This window comes from Thamnophis sirtalis, unplaced genomic scaffold, assembly GCF_051295495.1.
Source record: "Thamnophis sirtalis isolate CommonGarterSnake01/CBP01778 unplaced genomic scaffold, rThaSir2_p1.2 scaffold_6, whole genome shotgun sequence".
Classification (NCBI taxonomy): domain Eukaryota; kingdom Metazoa; phylum Chordata; class Lepidosauria; order Squamata; family Natricidae; genus Thamnophis; species Thamnophis sirtalis.
In genome coordinates, this window is record NW_028261386.1 from 63,680,632 (window position 1) to 63,695,997 (window position 15,366).

The 15,366-nt window shown below is 37.3% G+C and overlaps 1 protein-coding gene across 1 annotated transcript in view; it reads left to right on the forward strand.

Annotated features, from left to right (window-relative positions):
* The window catches only part of AHCTF1 (AT-hook containing transcription factor 1), a 54,719-nt gene that overhangs the window by 31,292 nt on the left and 8,061 nt on the right, over positions 1–15,366 (forward strand). Inside the window, exons 17-31 of the mRNA XM_014052311.2 lie at positions 961–1,054; positions 1,615–1,738; positions 1,971–2,027; positions 2,784–2,930; positions 3,331–3,515; positions 3,691–3,835; positions 3,944–4,075; positions 4,943–5,084; positions 5,626–5,776; positions 6,583–6,687; positions 8,460–8,664; positions 8,789–8,986; positions 10,478–10,892; positions 12,574–12,691; positions 13,971–14,077. Of these exons, the coding sequence (XP_013907786.2) occupies positions 961–1,054; positions 1,615–1,738; positions 1,971–2,027; positions 2,784–2,930; positions 3,331–3,515; positions 3,691–3,835; positions 3,944–4,075; positions 4,943–5,084; positions 5,626–5,776; positions 6,583–6,687; positions 8,460–8,664; positions 8,789–8,986; positions 10,478–10,892; positions 12,574–12,691; positions 13,971–14,077 (2,325 nt within the window). The remainder of the gene's footprint in view (positions 1–960; positions 1,055–1,614; positions 1,739–1,970; positions 2,028–2,783; positions 2,931–3,330; positions 3,516–3,690; positions 3,836–3,943; positions 4,076–4,942; positions 5,085–5,625; positions 5,777–6,582; positions 6,688–8,459; positions 8,665–8,788; positions 8,987–10,477; positions 10,893–12,573; positions 12,692–13,970; positions 14,078–15,366) is intronic.

Consider the following 15,366-nt stretch of genomic DNA (forward strand, 5'->3'; position numbering starts at 1 on the left):
TAAAATTGGCTACCTGTACAGTGAGAAACTTTGTTAAGCTATTTAAATTTAGTAATTGGAGCACTAGGGTTGTGCAGTGATACAGAACACACAGTTATAGCTGATTGGTTGAGGAGTGCTGGCTCCTGCATGAGGCAATCTGCACTGTGTGATTGGTTGTTGGGAGAGAGAGTTTCCCCTCCCCCTCGCCCTTTTCTTCTGTGTGCCCTGTTTTCTCTGTGATTTACATGATTATGCTCTTGTTTGCCTGATTTATCGTGTTTGTGTGTTTATAGATTTATTTATATAAAACTACAAGTTCATATCAACATCTCTGACACCATTTGGATTGTGCAATTCCCTTACAAAATATGTTTCCAATTGCTTTCAAGAATGCTGAGATATGTTGTATAATTTAGCCATCTGTAACTAAAGTCAGTGATAATGGTTGACCAAACAATTATCATTGAATTTTATCCTATTCTCTAAGGAAGAACGTGATGGACAATAATATAATGAATGGTAATAATTATAGTACTTGGTTTTTTAAAATAATTTAAATTCACAATTTTTAATCCAGTTATGGAAGGAGATGTATTTACAAATATAGTTTGAACCAACATCTCATAATTTTCTTGGTCTCTTTTAGATATTTTAGCAAAATGTGAAAGCTTGATTGTGTTGGAGGTGTTAGTAGATTATGGTAATACTAATTTTTAATGTAAAGGTCCTGCTTTTTCCAAAACAAACATTTAAGGGTCTTCATTGGCTATTGAGGGAATTTTGTATAACTGGAAAAGCTTATGTTTAATAATTTACCGGGTAAAGTCTAATTAATATTCTAAATTGCCACAAATAACAATATAAACATGCAGTAGCATTTCAGATTTGAAAACCTTGTTTTTCTATTCTGGCTACAGGTAGGATCTTTTTTTGCACCTGATACATTTTAAAATGAGTTTTCATCTTTTTTTTATGCAGAGGAAGATATGCATTTGTCAAAATCTTTCTATAATTACCAACATATTCAACGGTTTTATATCAGTTGTCGTCAAAAATTGGAACATTTATCAAGGTAAGAGGTTTTTTTAAAAGTGTGTTAAGTCTCAGTAAAAAGATTTTATCAGCTGTGAGCAGCTTGCAAGTAGCAAGGGAAAGTACACTAAGGTTTATGTAAAAAGTTATTGAGTGCATGTTTATAAAACAAAAAATGGGTAGGGAGAAAATGTCAGTAGTCGTTTTCTTGGTGGAATTTGAGATAGCCTGCTTATTGCCTTTTTTGTGGCGCGGAGGGTGGTTCAGTATCTGCCTCCATTTTTTTCCCTTGTTTTATTTAACTGAGCAATATCTTGATCTCTTCAGGACCTTATAAGTTGTTACATGTTTCTAGATAAGTTTTATTAAAGCATGTGGCAAATAAGTGGCGATACTGTTTTAAAAAAGTGATTTTAGAGACTAGCCTTTTACTTATGCTTCAACATAAATTGTTTAGCTTTTAATGTTTGGTTGAAGCCTTTGGTTTTTGTGAATAAATTTTGAAGGAAGAGAAATTTGAATTGCATGATTTGTTTCTAAATAGCCTTTTTAAACTTGCTTTTAACAATAGGAAATTAAATGCCTGCCTTCCTGTTATAGGGGGAAATGGAACCCTGATTGTTTGATGATTGATGGCATGATTTCCCAGTTAGGTGATTCAGTTGTGAAGTTGTGGCAGAAAGATGATGGAGGGACTGGAAAGTATCCTCCTCCAACACTACATGTAAGTAACACGAATAAGGCAGCCAGTTTTATGTAGTGGTTTAAGGCAGTAAGAAATAACTGGGAAACTCTGGATTCTAGTGGTGCCTTAGGCAAAAAGCCACCTGGGTAATTTCTGAAAGCCTGAAAAGTGCATGGATTTGTCCAGGAAATTGCCAATAATGAAGATTTTTTAAAATATTTGAATAATTAGAATAATTGACCATGTATCTATGTGTGTGTTCTAATTACAGGCACTGCTTGACCTCTACTTGTTAGAAAACACTGAAGAACTCTACAAGCATGCAATTGTATCCTTTCTGAAACATAAAATATGACAATAGCTGCAGCACATTTCATTTTCAAGATTTTAAAATGAAATTGTTCTTTTAAAGCTTAGCATTTTCCATTATCATTTTTCTCCAACACTGACAGAATAAATGAAAACATGGATATTATTGGAGTTGATAATAGAATATTGAGCCTGGGAGGAGTTTGCTATTTATAAGACTGCTTCCTACTTTGTAGGTCTCTGTACATTTGCATATCCAGTTGAGACTGCTGTTCTTCTTTAGGCCCGAAATAGAGCACAATTAACCCAGTTTATGTGAATTTTATACTTCGCAAGGATAAAGCATCACAAAACATCATGAAGCATCACAGTTGTATGCAGAGCAGGAATTGTTTTAAACTCGGGACAAACCAGTTTTGAATTAAAGACACTTCTAACATGTTTGAAAGAGTCTTTTGTGTGTCATAGTCATAGTTTTGACTCAGAACAGCTCAGATGAAATATTTTGGAGGCCCCTAATGCGAAGCTATAAAGAGGCTTGCAGAGACCAAAGTTTTTGTATGTTGTTCTTTATTTTATTGATTTCAGTAATTCAAAATTTCAAGTGTTGTGGCTTCAGAATTTGTTTACATTAAAGATTTAAGATTATATATGTTTTAATATTGTCAGTGAGATATTACAAAATAAAATTGTAGCAAAATATATTTATAAAATAGGAAAGTTCTATTATTTCATAGGAAGCATAACTCTTGGTTAACCTTAATAAGCTAATCAGACAATTTATTTATTACTGGATATCATGCATTCTTGCCCAAACAGAACTGATACTTCAGTGGATTCTTTCCCAACAGCCTTTGCAGTCCCAATAGGTCTGGTTAACCTAATTCAGGGTTTTTGGTGTTTGGATCATAATGACTATGAGGTCAGTATAAAGTAGCAATTCCATTATTTATTATTGAATTTATATTTTACCTCTTGGTTTACATATGTTTTCAGTGCTTCTTGAGAAAGTGCAGTACAGTATTCTAGAGTCGACTGTCCTCAAACTGTAAATAATAAGTTTGCTTTTAGAAAGATCTAAATTAGTGGCAATATTGGAGGCAATATTAAATTAAGATATGCTAAAAGTCTTGCTGAAGGCAACCTATACAACAAGAAGAAATTAAAATTAGCAATCTGGATAATACAAACTTGGAATAGAAGTAAAAAATACTACACACACACACAGAGAGAGAGAGAGAGAGAGAGAGAGAGAAAATCCTAGTTTAGAATATTCGTATATGTTTTATTTCTATTCTAATGATAACCTTGAACTTTTGCAGAATTCTCTGTCCTATCTGTTTCATCCAGCTACAATCAAATTGCCCTGGCAACACATGCGGATCATTCAAGCTTTGATGTGTCAAGGAGAGCACAAGCGAGCCCTAAGATATATACAGATGATGAAACCATCAATGATAAGTAGCACTGAAGTTGCACTCCACATTACTGTCTTGCTATATAACAGGTAAAGTACATCTTTATCTTTTGTAATGCTGTGCTTAATTCATAAATAAAAATGATCATCAAAGAAAAAGTCTATCAAAATTACTATTTTTAAAATCAAAGGCATATGATATTAACAGATTTTAATATTGGAGCAGAAAGATCTACCAGAATTCTAATTATGAATTTAATTTCAGCTGCATGGTGGAAGCTTGGAATGTGTTGCGGCAAAATTCTAGCCAGTTAAAGGTCGAAGAGATGCTCAAACATGTTTATGAAATCTGTCAGGAACTTGGATTGATGGAAGATTTACTAAAATTACCATTCACAGAAACTGAACAAGTAAGCCAGAACAAAAATAAAATCTAAGGAGTAACTTTTTTTAAAAAAAAAAGCAGTGGATGACTCATTAATACAATGGCATTATATGTGCCTGTTTATCTCCTATAGGAGTGTCTAGAGAAGTTTTTACAGACAAGTACTGGTATCAACAATCATGAGTTTCTTTTAGTTCATCACCTCCAGAGGGCCAACTACATTCCTGCCCTGCAGCTGAATCAGTCTTTGAAGATTAATCTCATGGTAAATCATAACATTTGGGAGTACACGGGAGAAATTAGGATTATTTTCTAAAGTTACTGTTGTGAAAATTTGTTGCTCCAAACTAAAGTTAATTGAATGAGTCCAAAGGAGAATGGTGGGGGTGGGGTGGGGGAGAGCATCTCAGAACTGGCCCTCCTAATTCCCTGGAATATAAAGGAAGGGAAGGAGAGAAAGCATTTTCAGAATGGTAAGATTTTGTTACTATAATCTTGCAATAAAGATAGTATTAATTTGATTTTGGTTTCCTGGTCTAGACTACCTGATAGGATCTTGCAAAAAGAATAGGTCTGGGCTGGTACATGTTGTTTCTTCTTCCATCTTCCTCTTTGTATCCTCTATCCTGGTCTGCCCACTGATTTTTCCCAGCAGCTTTTCCTTTTCCTGTTTCTCCTTGTCTGCTGTTACTGGCCAACCCATCTCTGTCCCTTTTCCTTACAGTTTCTTTTCCCCTCCCTCCTTGGTCATTCTTAGTGATTTCATGGCTGTTTATCATCTTTACTTCCAAAATGCATCAATGTAGAAATCACACTCCAAGGCAGCATGTTATTTTGAGTCCATATCCAGATCAATTGCATGCTTCAGTCCAGACTGACTCCCTGAAACATATCTGTTTCATGCATGGGAACATTTTACATATTTCCTATTTGTACTATTGGCATCAGAATTTACTAATGGTCAGATCCACTTGGTCTGCAACTGATCTTGTTGAAATTTATGTACGTGGTTTGTAATTGCCTTAAAGGGGTGACATGGGAGTGGGGGGGGGGAGGGAGAAAGGTAAACTTCAGTTGTCTTTTAGCTGTTTTAGTGCATTTTTCATTCAGAATTCTTTTTATTCTTAAATAGAATGATCCTCAATGGAGAGAGAGATCAGTTGCCAGAAATTCCATATTAGACCATTATGGCAAAGTTCTGCCTCGAGTTCAAAAGAAGCTAGCTATAGAGCGAGCCAGACCTTACCATTTGTCATCTTCACTACGGCGGGAAAGTAAGTTTCTCATTCAATGAAAATTGCAGAAATCTATTTTAAGAATGTCTGTGGAGATTCTCACTCATCCAGGTCATAGTTGTCTCAAAGATTTGTTTTTCTTCAAAAGGCAACTGGACTGTTTTTTCCTTGAGGAAGAAGAAGAAAACATTTTGCTTCCCATTCAAGAAGCTGCATCATTTCTGATTTGGGGGAGGGGGAGAAGAATAGGTTCTGATAGGATGCGGGGGAGCGGGGAGGAAGGATTATACTTCTTTTCAGTTATCTAGTTGTTAGCACTCTGAGAGCTGATGCTGCCACTTGTGGGTTTATCTGTGCCTTTCAGTGTCATGTGAATCAGGGTGCAATTGTTTAGGGAATCTTCTTGGAACTGTTGAAAGGGCTGCCTTATATACTGGAGATAGGTGGTGTCATATTCCTTCTGCTGAGGGAGGGTTGTTCAATTTTAACAGAGATGGATTCTTTTACCACTTTTTCAAACCAATTTTAAGAATATTATTTTTTTAATTTCTGTTTTTACTTGATTTATTTTTCTTTTTAGTTTTAAGACCAAAACCATTATCAACAGTTGCAAAACGGATTGCTACTGGAAATGTAATTACAAAAGCAACTTTCATCAGTAATGTATTGTCTAAAATTGGAGAAGTATGGGCAGGAAGTGAACAGAAAAGCAGGTCACATCAGAATGATACGTAAGTATTTCTTTCGCTATCTGGTCATGGGGATGGAGAATCTTCAGCCCATGGACATAATCCAGCCCATATCCATGGATATGGATATCCATTTTATAGGGCCTTCCCAGTCTTACACTCCAAGTTGGTCTGAATTCTGTTTGCAGTATCCTGGTGAGCCTCTGCAGTCAGAGAACTGTTGCAACACCAGTGTGCCTTCTCCAGTGAAGGCATCAACAACTATTTTGGATAGACCGTAGATTCCATTTACAGTCCTGGAAGGGCATTTGAAATATCTCTGTTCAAAGTAAGACAAAGAACATTGGTGCTCTCTTTTTTTTTGGCACTTTTGCTTGTTTTCTCTATAGAGCAAAATAAAGAACCAGAGCCTTCCTTTCTCCCCTGTATCGGCAATACCATTTTCTTTCAGACTTCTTCTACATAGAGAAATGAAGGAATCACTTTTGAGGAATTGGCAAGACATCTTTCCATGTTATTGAAGACACCAGCATCCTGTATTAGGATACTGCTGTGATATCTATTGCCTTTCCCTCACACTACAGAGAAATTGTTTTCAGTCTTCATTCTGTTACTCTGATATTTCTTCAGTAGTTTAGTATAGTAGTAGTAGTTTTGAATTGGTAGAAACATTGACTTAGAAAATAAGGACTAATACTCAAGGGCTTAAGATACCAGTAATTTTCTAAAGGTGTGTTGGCGGCAGCAAGAATTATGCAATTTATCCACTTTCTCCTTTTGAAGAAAGTAATATTTGATGCATTTTTTTTAATTTCTCTTAATTTGGCTTCTCATTTTTTTCTCAAAAGTGGACCTGAAGAGCAATCATCTATGTTGGAGCCCTGCCCTGATAGGCAGTTACAAGATCCATTTATTGGAACTCCGATTACTAAATCTTTAAGAAAACGTTCCAGGTAAAAAGAAAAAAAAATATCAGAGTGAAATGCACTAGGAAATCCACTACCAATGTTTGTCCTTTACTTTCTGACTACTAAGAGTCATTAAGTTGGATTACTTATAATGTGAACCTATTCTCACAACACAATAACCTCACTGTTGACCCAGTCATTATATTGTGGGACCACATAAGCCTAGTTAATGTTAATCTGCTTTGTGTATCTAAAAAGACAGCTGCTAAACAAAACAAAGTTGTTCATTTTAGAACTCACTGCCTTGTAGAGTAGTAGAACAGAACTCTAAAACACTGATTGGCTATAGCAGCCAAGCTAAACATACTTGGTCAATGGAAAGAGGTTTGTTCTCGTGAATTTTGGGCTGTATTGTCCTACTACAGGGGCTCATGGGATGTAAGGCTCTTCCTCAAGAAATTGTATATAGTGTATATTCCAAAAAATGTGATTTCTTATACAGCACTCATAGTTCCTGACTTGCTCAGGGATTGTTCAAAATTACAATGATTCTGAAAAATTTACAATGATTCTGGAAAAAGTTACAATGATTCTGAAAAAATTACAATGATTCTGAAAAAGGAGTACTGGTTCATGAAGTTGTAGCTATCACAGCATCCCTGTGGTAGTGTGATTGCAATCCAAGTGCTTGATTGCCCAGAGTATGATTATGACATTGCAGTGAGCCGCTGTCACAATCTCATCTGCAACCTATCATGCTAACTTCTCTCAAGCAAAGTCAATGGGAAAAGACATCAGGGAAGGTCACAGGTCATTCCTACAAGTCAATCCTGCCACTACAGGGTATGAGACCCCCAGAGATCTCATACTCTGTAGCAACCACACCTTGATCAGCCAGACTTTCCAGTACCCCTATACTGTCCTTACTGGACTGCTCACCATTCCCAGTACTTGCTGCCTTTTTTGATCTGCTCACACTTCTCTGCACCTGTCCGTTGAGGTGCTAGCCCATCCTTGCTTCCCAATACTGGCCCACTGTCCTTTCTAGCCCTCCCACACTCCTTAGCATTTACCTGTGGTGCCCTCCATTCCCCCCCACCCCCCAACTCTTTATTTGGGACTTCCCCCTCTTCCCATTTAACAATGCACACAATCCTGGAACTATGCTGGCAACAGGAACTCCTGGAATTGCCATTGCTAAACAATGTGATCGTATGATGTCATGCTTTGTGACTGCATTACTTAGCAGCTGTATTCCTGATTCCAATTGCCAGCACAATTCGAGGACTACCTGTATTCTGATTCTTTATTACCTAAATCAGTGTTTTTCAACCTTTTTTGTGCAAAGGCACACTTTTTTCATGAAAAAAATCACGAGGCACACCACCATTAGAAAATGTTAAAATTTTTTAACTCTGTGCCTATATTGACTATATATAAAGTGTTTTTCCCACGGCACACCTTATACTATGTCACGGCACACTAGTGTGCCGCGGCACAGTGGTTGAAAAACACTGACCTAAATTGCCCATAAAAAGATTTAGCCTGTCAGTCACTAAGGCAGTCAAAGACAAATGTGGAATTTGTTGGGACTATCGGGAATTGCTTAGCAAATATACATCCAATTGTCATACCAGAGTTGTTACATAATACAATTAAGAATTAAATGTTTGATGGTATTTAAAAAATAAAGTAATGTGTATTCTCCATGCTTGGGTAACTTACATTCTTTCAAATGACAGCTTGAAAAGTGCTTTCACCAGAGTAGGTGTAATACAAAGCAGCTTAACGTTTTAAAACCCTTGAAATATTTACAGATTGCTTGACTTGATGATCCAACCTATTTCTCTTGATTCACCACCTTTGAGAAGAAGCCAGCTGAAGTCACCAGAAGTTTCTGCTTCTGGCAGACTTTCTAGCCCACTGCATTCCAGTTCTCAATACTCCGTAAGAACATTACTGCCCAAGAACATTGCAAGAGCACCAGAATTAAAATTATTGGAAACACCTCCTGTTGTCAAGGTATATAGATTTTTGTAGGTTGCAGAAACCTGTATTTCTGAGACTGAAAAGTGAAGTAATGATGACTTTCTATAAAGTCGGAGCTTTCGATTACACGTTTTTAAGATGTTTTGTCCTCTCCTAGAGAGCTAAAGCTTTGGCATCCACATCATCCTCAGTCTTCCCTGGTTTTACTCCTCAGTCAATATTGAGATCCAGCGTTCGCACTACTCCTTTAGCAACTCCAACTGCATCTCCAGGAAGATCTATTACACCCCCTCTGCGTGCAAAAGAAACCAAAATATCATTCGTGGAAGAAAGCAAAACTTCACAATGGACTGGGGTAAGTTGGCAGTAATGCTGAAAAACTAAACACATAAGTTCTAGATAGGACTGTGCTGTTGTCATCTTTATTTATTAAACATTTCTATATCACTGCAATGAATCTGGGTCTTGGCCACTCACATAAAAAAATTATAAATCAAAACCTAGCCAGTACAAAAGACAGCAAGACAACAATACAGCAAAAAGAATAAATAAATGAAGGGCGGAGTTTATCCTGTGGAATGTAGAGTAGAGAAAGTGAATTCTCTTCAGATCTGCAGAGTATAGAGCCCAGTGTATAAATTCTAATACATGTCATTTGTCCAGGAATTGGAGCTGTATGTGCTTTGGGAATAATTACCCTGTACAGAATTTTTGTTGCTTTGGGGAAAACTAAATAAGAGTTGGCTGAGATAAAGGAGATAACAAACATCCCCATTTTCCTTTAATATCCAGTTAGTTCTTGAGTTATGACCATTCTTCAGCAAATGTTTGAAGTTACAGTGTGCTGTACAAGGGCACCTAAGGTTAGTCCCCAAAATTACAGCTGTTGCAATGCACCCACAATCAATTGGTCAGAATTCAGGCACTTGACAGCCTGCCTGTGATTAAATTATAGGGGTGCCTCAATTCCCCCCCCCCCCCCATATATCTTCTCTCCATCTCTTTTGGCTCCCTGAATTTTGCAGCTCCTATCACTCTAGTTGACCTTTGCCATCTCCCCCCCACCCCTACTGCTGAGCAAATATGCCTAGCCTGGCTTTTTGCAAGGCAGTTGCTGGCCAGGGTTTCTTTCCAGAGTTTCCAGCTGCTCAGCAGTTTCCTCACAAGACCCTTGAAAGATGGGCTAAGATGGCCAGCAGCAGCCTCACAAAAGGCCAGACTGGTCACATCTCGTAAGCAACAGGAGCATAAAAATGGCAGCGTGAAGGCAAGAGGGCAAAGACTTTGGAGTGCAGTGTGGTGAGGGCAGCTGGGATTGGGCTGGAGTAGCTATGGGTTCTTGGTGTATCCAAGACGCCCCATCACACTGTTATGCTGGACTGGGCTTTGCACCGTGAAGGGCTTCATGCTGCAGCTTGGGTCCTTGCAAACCCAGAGCTTCAGTGCACTGAGAAAACCTTGAGCCTAGCATATTCTTCCCCTCTATTCTCCCCCACCTCCCCCACTTCAGAAATATCCCAACTTGTGTGTGGCCTGTGCTCATCTTCCCAGAGTTTCCCCTAACCTGTAGCGCCCCAATGCTCCTCATATATTTAACCACCTACACATCTAGAGTTAGGACAGCTGCCAGGATTGCCATTACTAAGCAATATGTTCACATGACACAGAGTTCCGTGTTGAAATCAGCAGTCCTTTAAATAAATTGTAATTTACTTATTAACTTTAATTCAACCTAGACAAATAAGCCACACATATCTACATGGGTGGATGGTGGAGTATTCTGGCTCTCACTTTGTATAGTCAGATTTTCTTTTATTGATTTTTTTTCTTTTCCTTTTCTTATTAGGAGACAGATCATGAAATAAACAATGCAAATACATCTGAATATATTCTTGAAGCTCAAATGGAAGAAAACTGGGTTAAGAATAGAGAGACTTCCTCCATTTCAGGTCACAGCCTCCAAGAAGAGCTTGAAGAAAGAGACCAATCATCAGAGTGCATAACAAGTGATCAATTGAATGAAACTAAAGTCTCCAAAGAAGTTAATGACACTGGTTTGAAACCAGCATACATTACTTTAGAATGTCATGATGCAAAATCAGTTGACTTTGGAAACAGTAACTTCATAGACTCTCAGCAAATTGCTATTTCCTCTGGAGAAATTGTAGACCTATCAGGATCAAGTGAGAGAGAAGTAATTGATATAAGACAAGAACCTGTAATGGAGCAGCAAACATCTGCAAATATAGACCAATCAGCTGGTATGTATAATGATATTGATTATCCACAGGTATGATGGAAAGGAGCTAAGACGTATGGTCATATTGAATCAGAACAGAGATCCTATCTGATTTTTCCCTGGTTTTTGAACACTGGTAAAACTGGTGTTCCAAACAGAAGATGTATTATCTTACATTTGTTTCTATTATCTATGATTTGAACCTTTGAAGGTGGAACAAAATACCCAGTAAGTAAGCTGATGAACCTTACACTCTTGGTATTTGGGAATGCAGAGAAGTCTGAATTAAAACAATGTCAGTGCCTGGGGAATTCAGATGGATCTAAACTTTAAAAAAAGACATTGTTGTGTCAGGAAAAAGGGAAGGGGACCTAGAAAGGAACACTCAGGCTCCTGAGAATTTATACCGGTAGAAGGGATATGAAAATCAGAGAATGTGTTGTATCCCACCATTGCATAGCCATGATTTAAAGCAAATTGTTTAAAATACTGTGGGCCACAATAGTAGATGACTTGAGGATTAAGAAAGAGAACTTTCAGAAACAGCAAAAGATCTCTGGTATGGTTTTTCTCCCCTTCTCTCAAAGCATCTGAAATGCACTACACAACTCTTCTGTTATCTTGAACTATAAATAAAAATATTTGTCCTGGAAATGTGCAGAGAAACTAACAGCCTTTTGTTGTGTTTATTAAGATAAAAAAGGTATTAATAAAATCAAATAATTGTAGCCATTTCAGTGTCCCATGGTAGTAGATCACCTACTGTATGTTGATAGACATGAATACCATGAATTTCATCCTCTTTGGAGAACAAGCAATATTTTAACGTGATGCAGCATTACTCATTACATTATCTGCACATTATAGCAAAAAGAAGTCACTTCTGTGTGTAAGAGATCAAACTCTCAGTAAAATATTTAGCACATACAGAACTTTCTCTAGGCTGGTTGAACTCACGTATTGTGCCAAAAACACAACCATAGTTTATTGAAAAGTAGGTCATACATAGTGCTAAATTATTATCCCATGGTTTACAAATTTCTGGGTTTTCACCCACAATAAACCATTGAAGTGCTGAAGAAGACAAAAGCAGTGACACAGCTGTATTATTCCTGCTTTCTTCAAAGTTTTATCTCAAGGTGAGATTAAAACCAATTTTTTAAAAATATTATTTTGATCTATTAATTTTATGAAAATGAATTTATGAATTCTAATAATCTTTATGTTTAAAATAATTTGGCCCTACCTATTACTTGGGATGCAATCCTCAGTGCAGCTCTGAAAAATCAAATGCAGCTTTAACCTCTATACAAATTTTATGTTTATTAAATTGAATATGGAGCATTGGACTAGAAACCAGTAAGCATAGTAAATAGCCCAGCTGATCTGTAAATTCAGCACAGTTGGTCAGATTTTTGGGTCTCAGTCTTTTAGAGCCAATTCAATCTTGATATATTGCATGTTCCGGGGTTTCGGAAGAGTCAATAGCAATTCAGGACGGGGTTTGTCAGCTAAGCCAAGGTAAACATTTTGACTTCAATTCATTTTTTGTTGTAACTTGAGTAAGAACATTAAGTTCCACCAGTATTATGTTGCTTGGAAAATGGGAGGTATATTTAGGCCTTTAAAAAAATGATGAATTAGTATTTTTGGAAAAATTTCATTATAGAGGATACAGAATTTTTAACTTTTACTGTCCATAGAATCCAATGAAAAAGATGACAAGAAATGTGGCTCATTTCCTGAGAATGAAGCGTTTCCAAAGGATCATTTGAAGGTTGACCAAGACACCATAGTCTGTTTTTTGCCTTCTAATGAATGGTAAATATGTCCCGTATGATTTCAAAATTTTAGATGAGGTAGTTTGCATTTAAATTTAAATTCCACTTTCTTATCTTTCATGATTATGATTTATCCAGATAGAATTGAATGCTATTTTCTAGTAGGTAGTTGTGGCTTGTCAGCAGCCAAATCAGAGGAGGAGGAGGAGGCATAGGAGTAAGGTTCAGCATCAAGGCAACCTGAGCCTTCTGAGGGTGAAGAGGGCATGGAGCTGGCAGAGAGAGAGACAGAGGCGGAGCCTGGGCCATCCATCAGTCCTCAGATAAAGAATCAACAGCTCCCAGGTCGGTTGCGCAAAAGACAGAGGAGAACAATGGAAATCCATGGGCCGATCCTTGAGAAGGAACAGCCACCACTGTTAGCGGAGCCCCACCCTAGCTCTGGGGAAAGAAGGCTTGGGACAGAGATGAATAGATGTGGCAGACAACTATCAGTTTCCCTGTTGGATAGACTTGTTATCCTGGGGTGGGAGAGAAACTTTTCGCCAGGGCTGCTGGTGCTTCTAATAAAGAAATATTTGAGTTAACTTGAGTGGGTTTGTCATGTTTGGGGAGCTGGGTGAGTTGCAGAATAAGATTGCGTCCATGTTGAAAGTTGTGGACAACTTCAGGGTTGACTTATTAATTCAATTCAAGAGGTTTAATCTATGAAGCCTTCAGACTGTTGTCTGGGTATAAAATGTGACTCTGATATCAGTGGTCTGTTGTCAAGCAGACAAGAGAAAGCTTCCTCTTGCAATGACTCCTTTTGTAGTTGCCCTTAGCCTATATTCTTAAACTACTGACTGGGGCTTATTTGCTATTGAATAATGCCTCAGCAGGCAGCAGCATGTTGCTGATCTATGATTTCAGAAGCTTATCAGATTTAGTCTCAGTTACTATGTGGATGAGAAACTAGCTGAGAATTCCAGAATATTTGACTACAGTTGGAAGTTTAAAAAGGATTCCAGATGAAGACCACGGCAAACCACAAGTAAATTGCATGGGTGCAATTGTCTGGCTTGTTTCCCTAATAGAGATGCTTATTAATACCCACACTTTAAGTAAATGTGCACATCAGTTAGGCATAACTTTCACACAATAGCAATTTCTATGCAATAGGGCCAGGCTGGTTTTTTGTGTGTATTCCTTCAATATAATTAAATAGTCGTACATGATTTAATAGTATACAACAAAAATATTTTTAAAGTTTTATGTTTTTTAGAATCTTAAAAAGAATGACCCTTTATATGCATGTATCTGTTTCTGTTTTTGTATAGTGCAACTAATCCCCTAGAATCCAGCATGCTACCATTGTTGGAAGACAACAGATTCCTTGCTGAAACAAACAGCCAAGTTCAAAAGGTGGAAGGAGCAGATGGAGAATGTAGGTATTTTGAATATCAAACAAACGGAACAAGCATAATGAAGTGGTTCTTTTCACATCTTCTTTCAGGAGACATAAAATGCTGGAAGCATATTACTGTATTTTCAAGATTGGCTTTCCATACAATATATTTGCCTAAAATCTGTTAAGCTGAACATTTATATCTTGATAATAGCTTTTTTAAAATTAGGTTTTTTTTAAACTATTTCAATTATTAATGCAAACAGATAATTCAAAGAAGTATTTTAATTGTTTCTATCATTGATTTCTCTTGATGCTGTTCAAATTGTACAGTGTTGTTGCATAATTTAGATCAGGGATATTAAACTCCATGGGCCAAACGCAGCCTTTCAAAACATTTTTGGTAGCCTAGCAAGATTTTAAGAAAGAGTAAGCTAGCAAAAAGTATTGCTGAAGAAAGTAGCAATTTTGCCTGCCCATTTTGCTGCATGTAAAAATAAAGCTGAAATGAGAGTTTGCCAGTATCCCAGACCAAAAGATGGCAACTTATACGCAGGTGTGTGTAGGAGTGATTGTGCAGCTTGCTGATATCAGACTCTATGAGCCCTCCCTTAGAAAGAAAATGTTGCATTCTTGGGATCGGGTAGCAGTTCTAAGGCACTGTCATAGGGCTGCATTCCCCTCTTCTTGTCAGCTACTAATAGGCCTGGCTATTATGATCTTGCTCCTTTGCCTTCCTAGGGCACCTCAGGCTGTAGGGAGACCCCACATGGGAGGGAGTTGAGAGTTCTTCAACAACTAGGTAGCTTCAGAGGTTTAATATTCCCTTATTACAATGAGGGTCCTGGAATTTCTTCCACTTTGTTGTTCCTGAGCACTCTCTGTACAAGATCAATCTGCAGCATACTCGGTGACAGTATCAGTAGCACCTCAGCCATCAACTTTGTAGTTCTCACCATGACCTAAATGGTAAAAATGAAAGGATGAAAAATATGTTTGTACTGAATTGCATACTGTGATACTCTTACTTTTTTTTTTTTACTCACGAGATTTTGAATCTCTACTGAGCCAAAAATGAAATCTAGTCACTTTTCACGTGATTAAAAGTTTTCAGTTTTTCAGTACTTGAGCTAATGAAGTATTGATCAGTTCGCTCTTTCAATGATTTGTACTTGAGAATCCACATATAGATTATATTTGAGTGAAGAAATTAATTATACAGATTTTCCAAAAATTACAACCAGTCATTTAACCAGTCTGAAATTATGATGGGCTTGGAAAAGGTACTTTGTGGCCTGTGAATCACTTCCGGCCATTGCAACACCTTC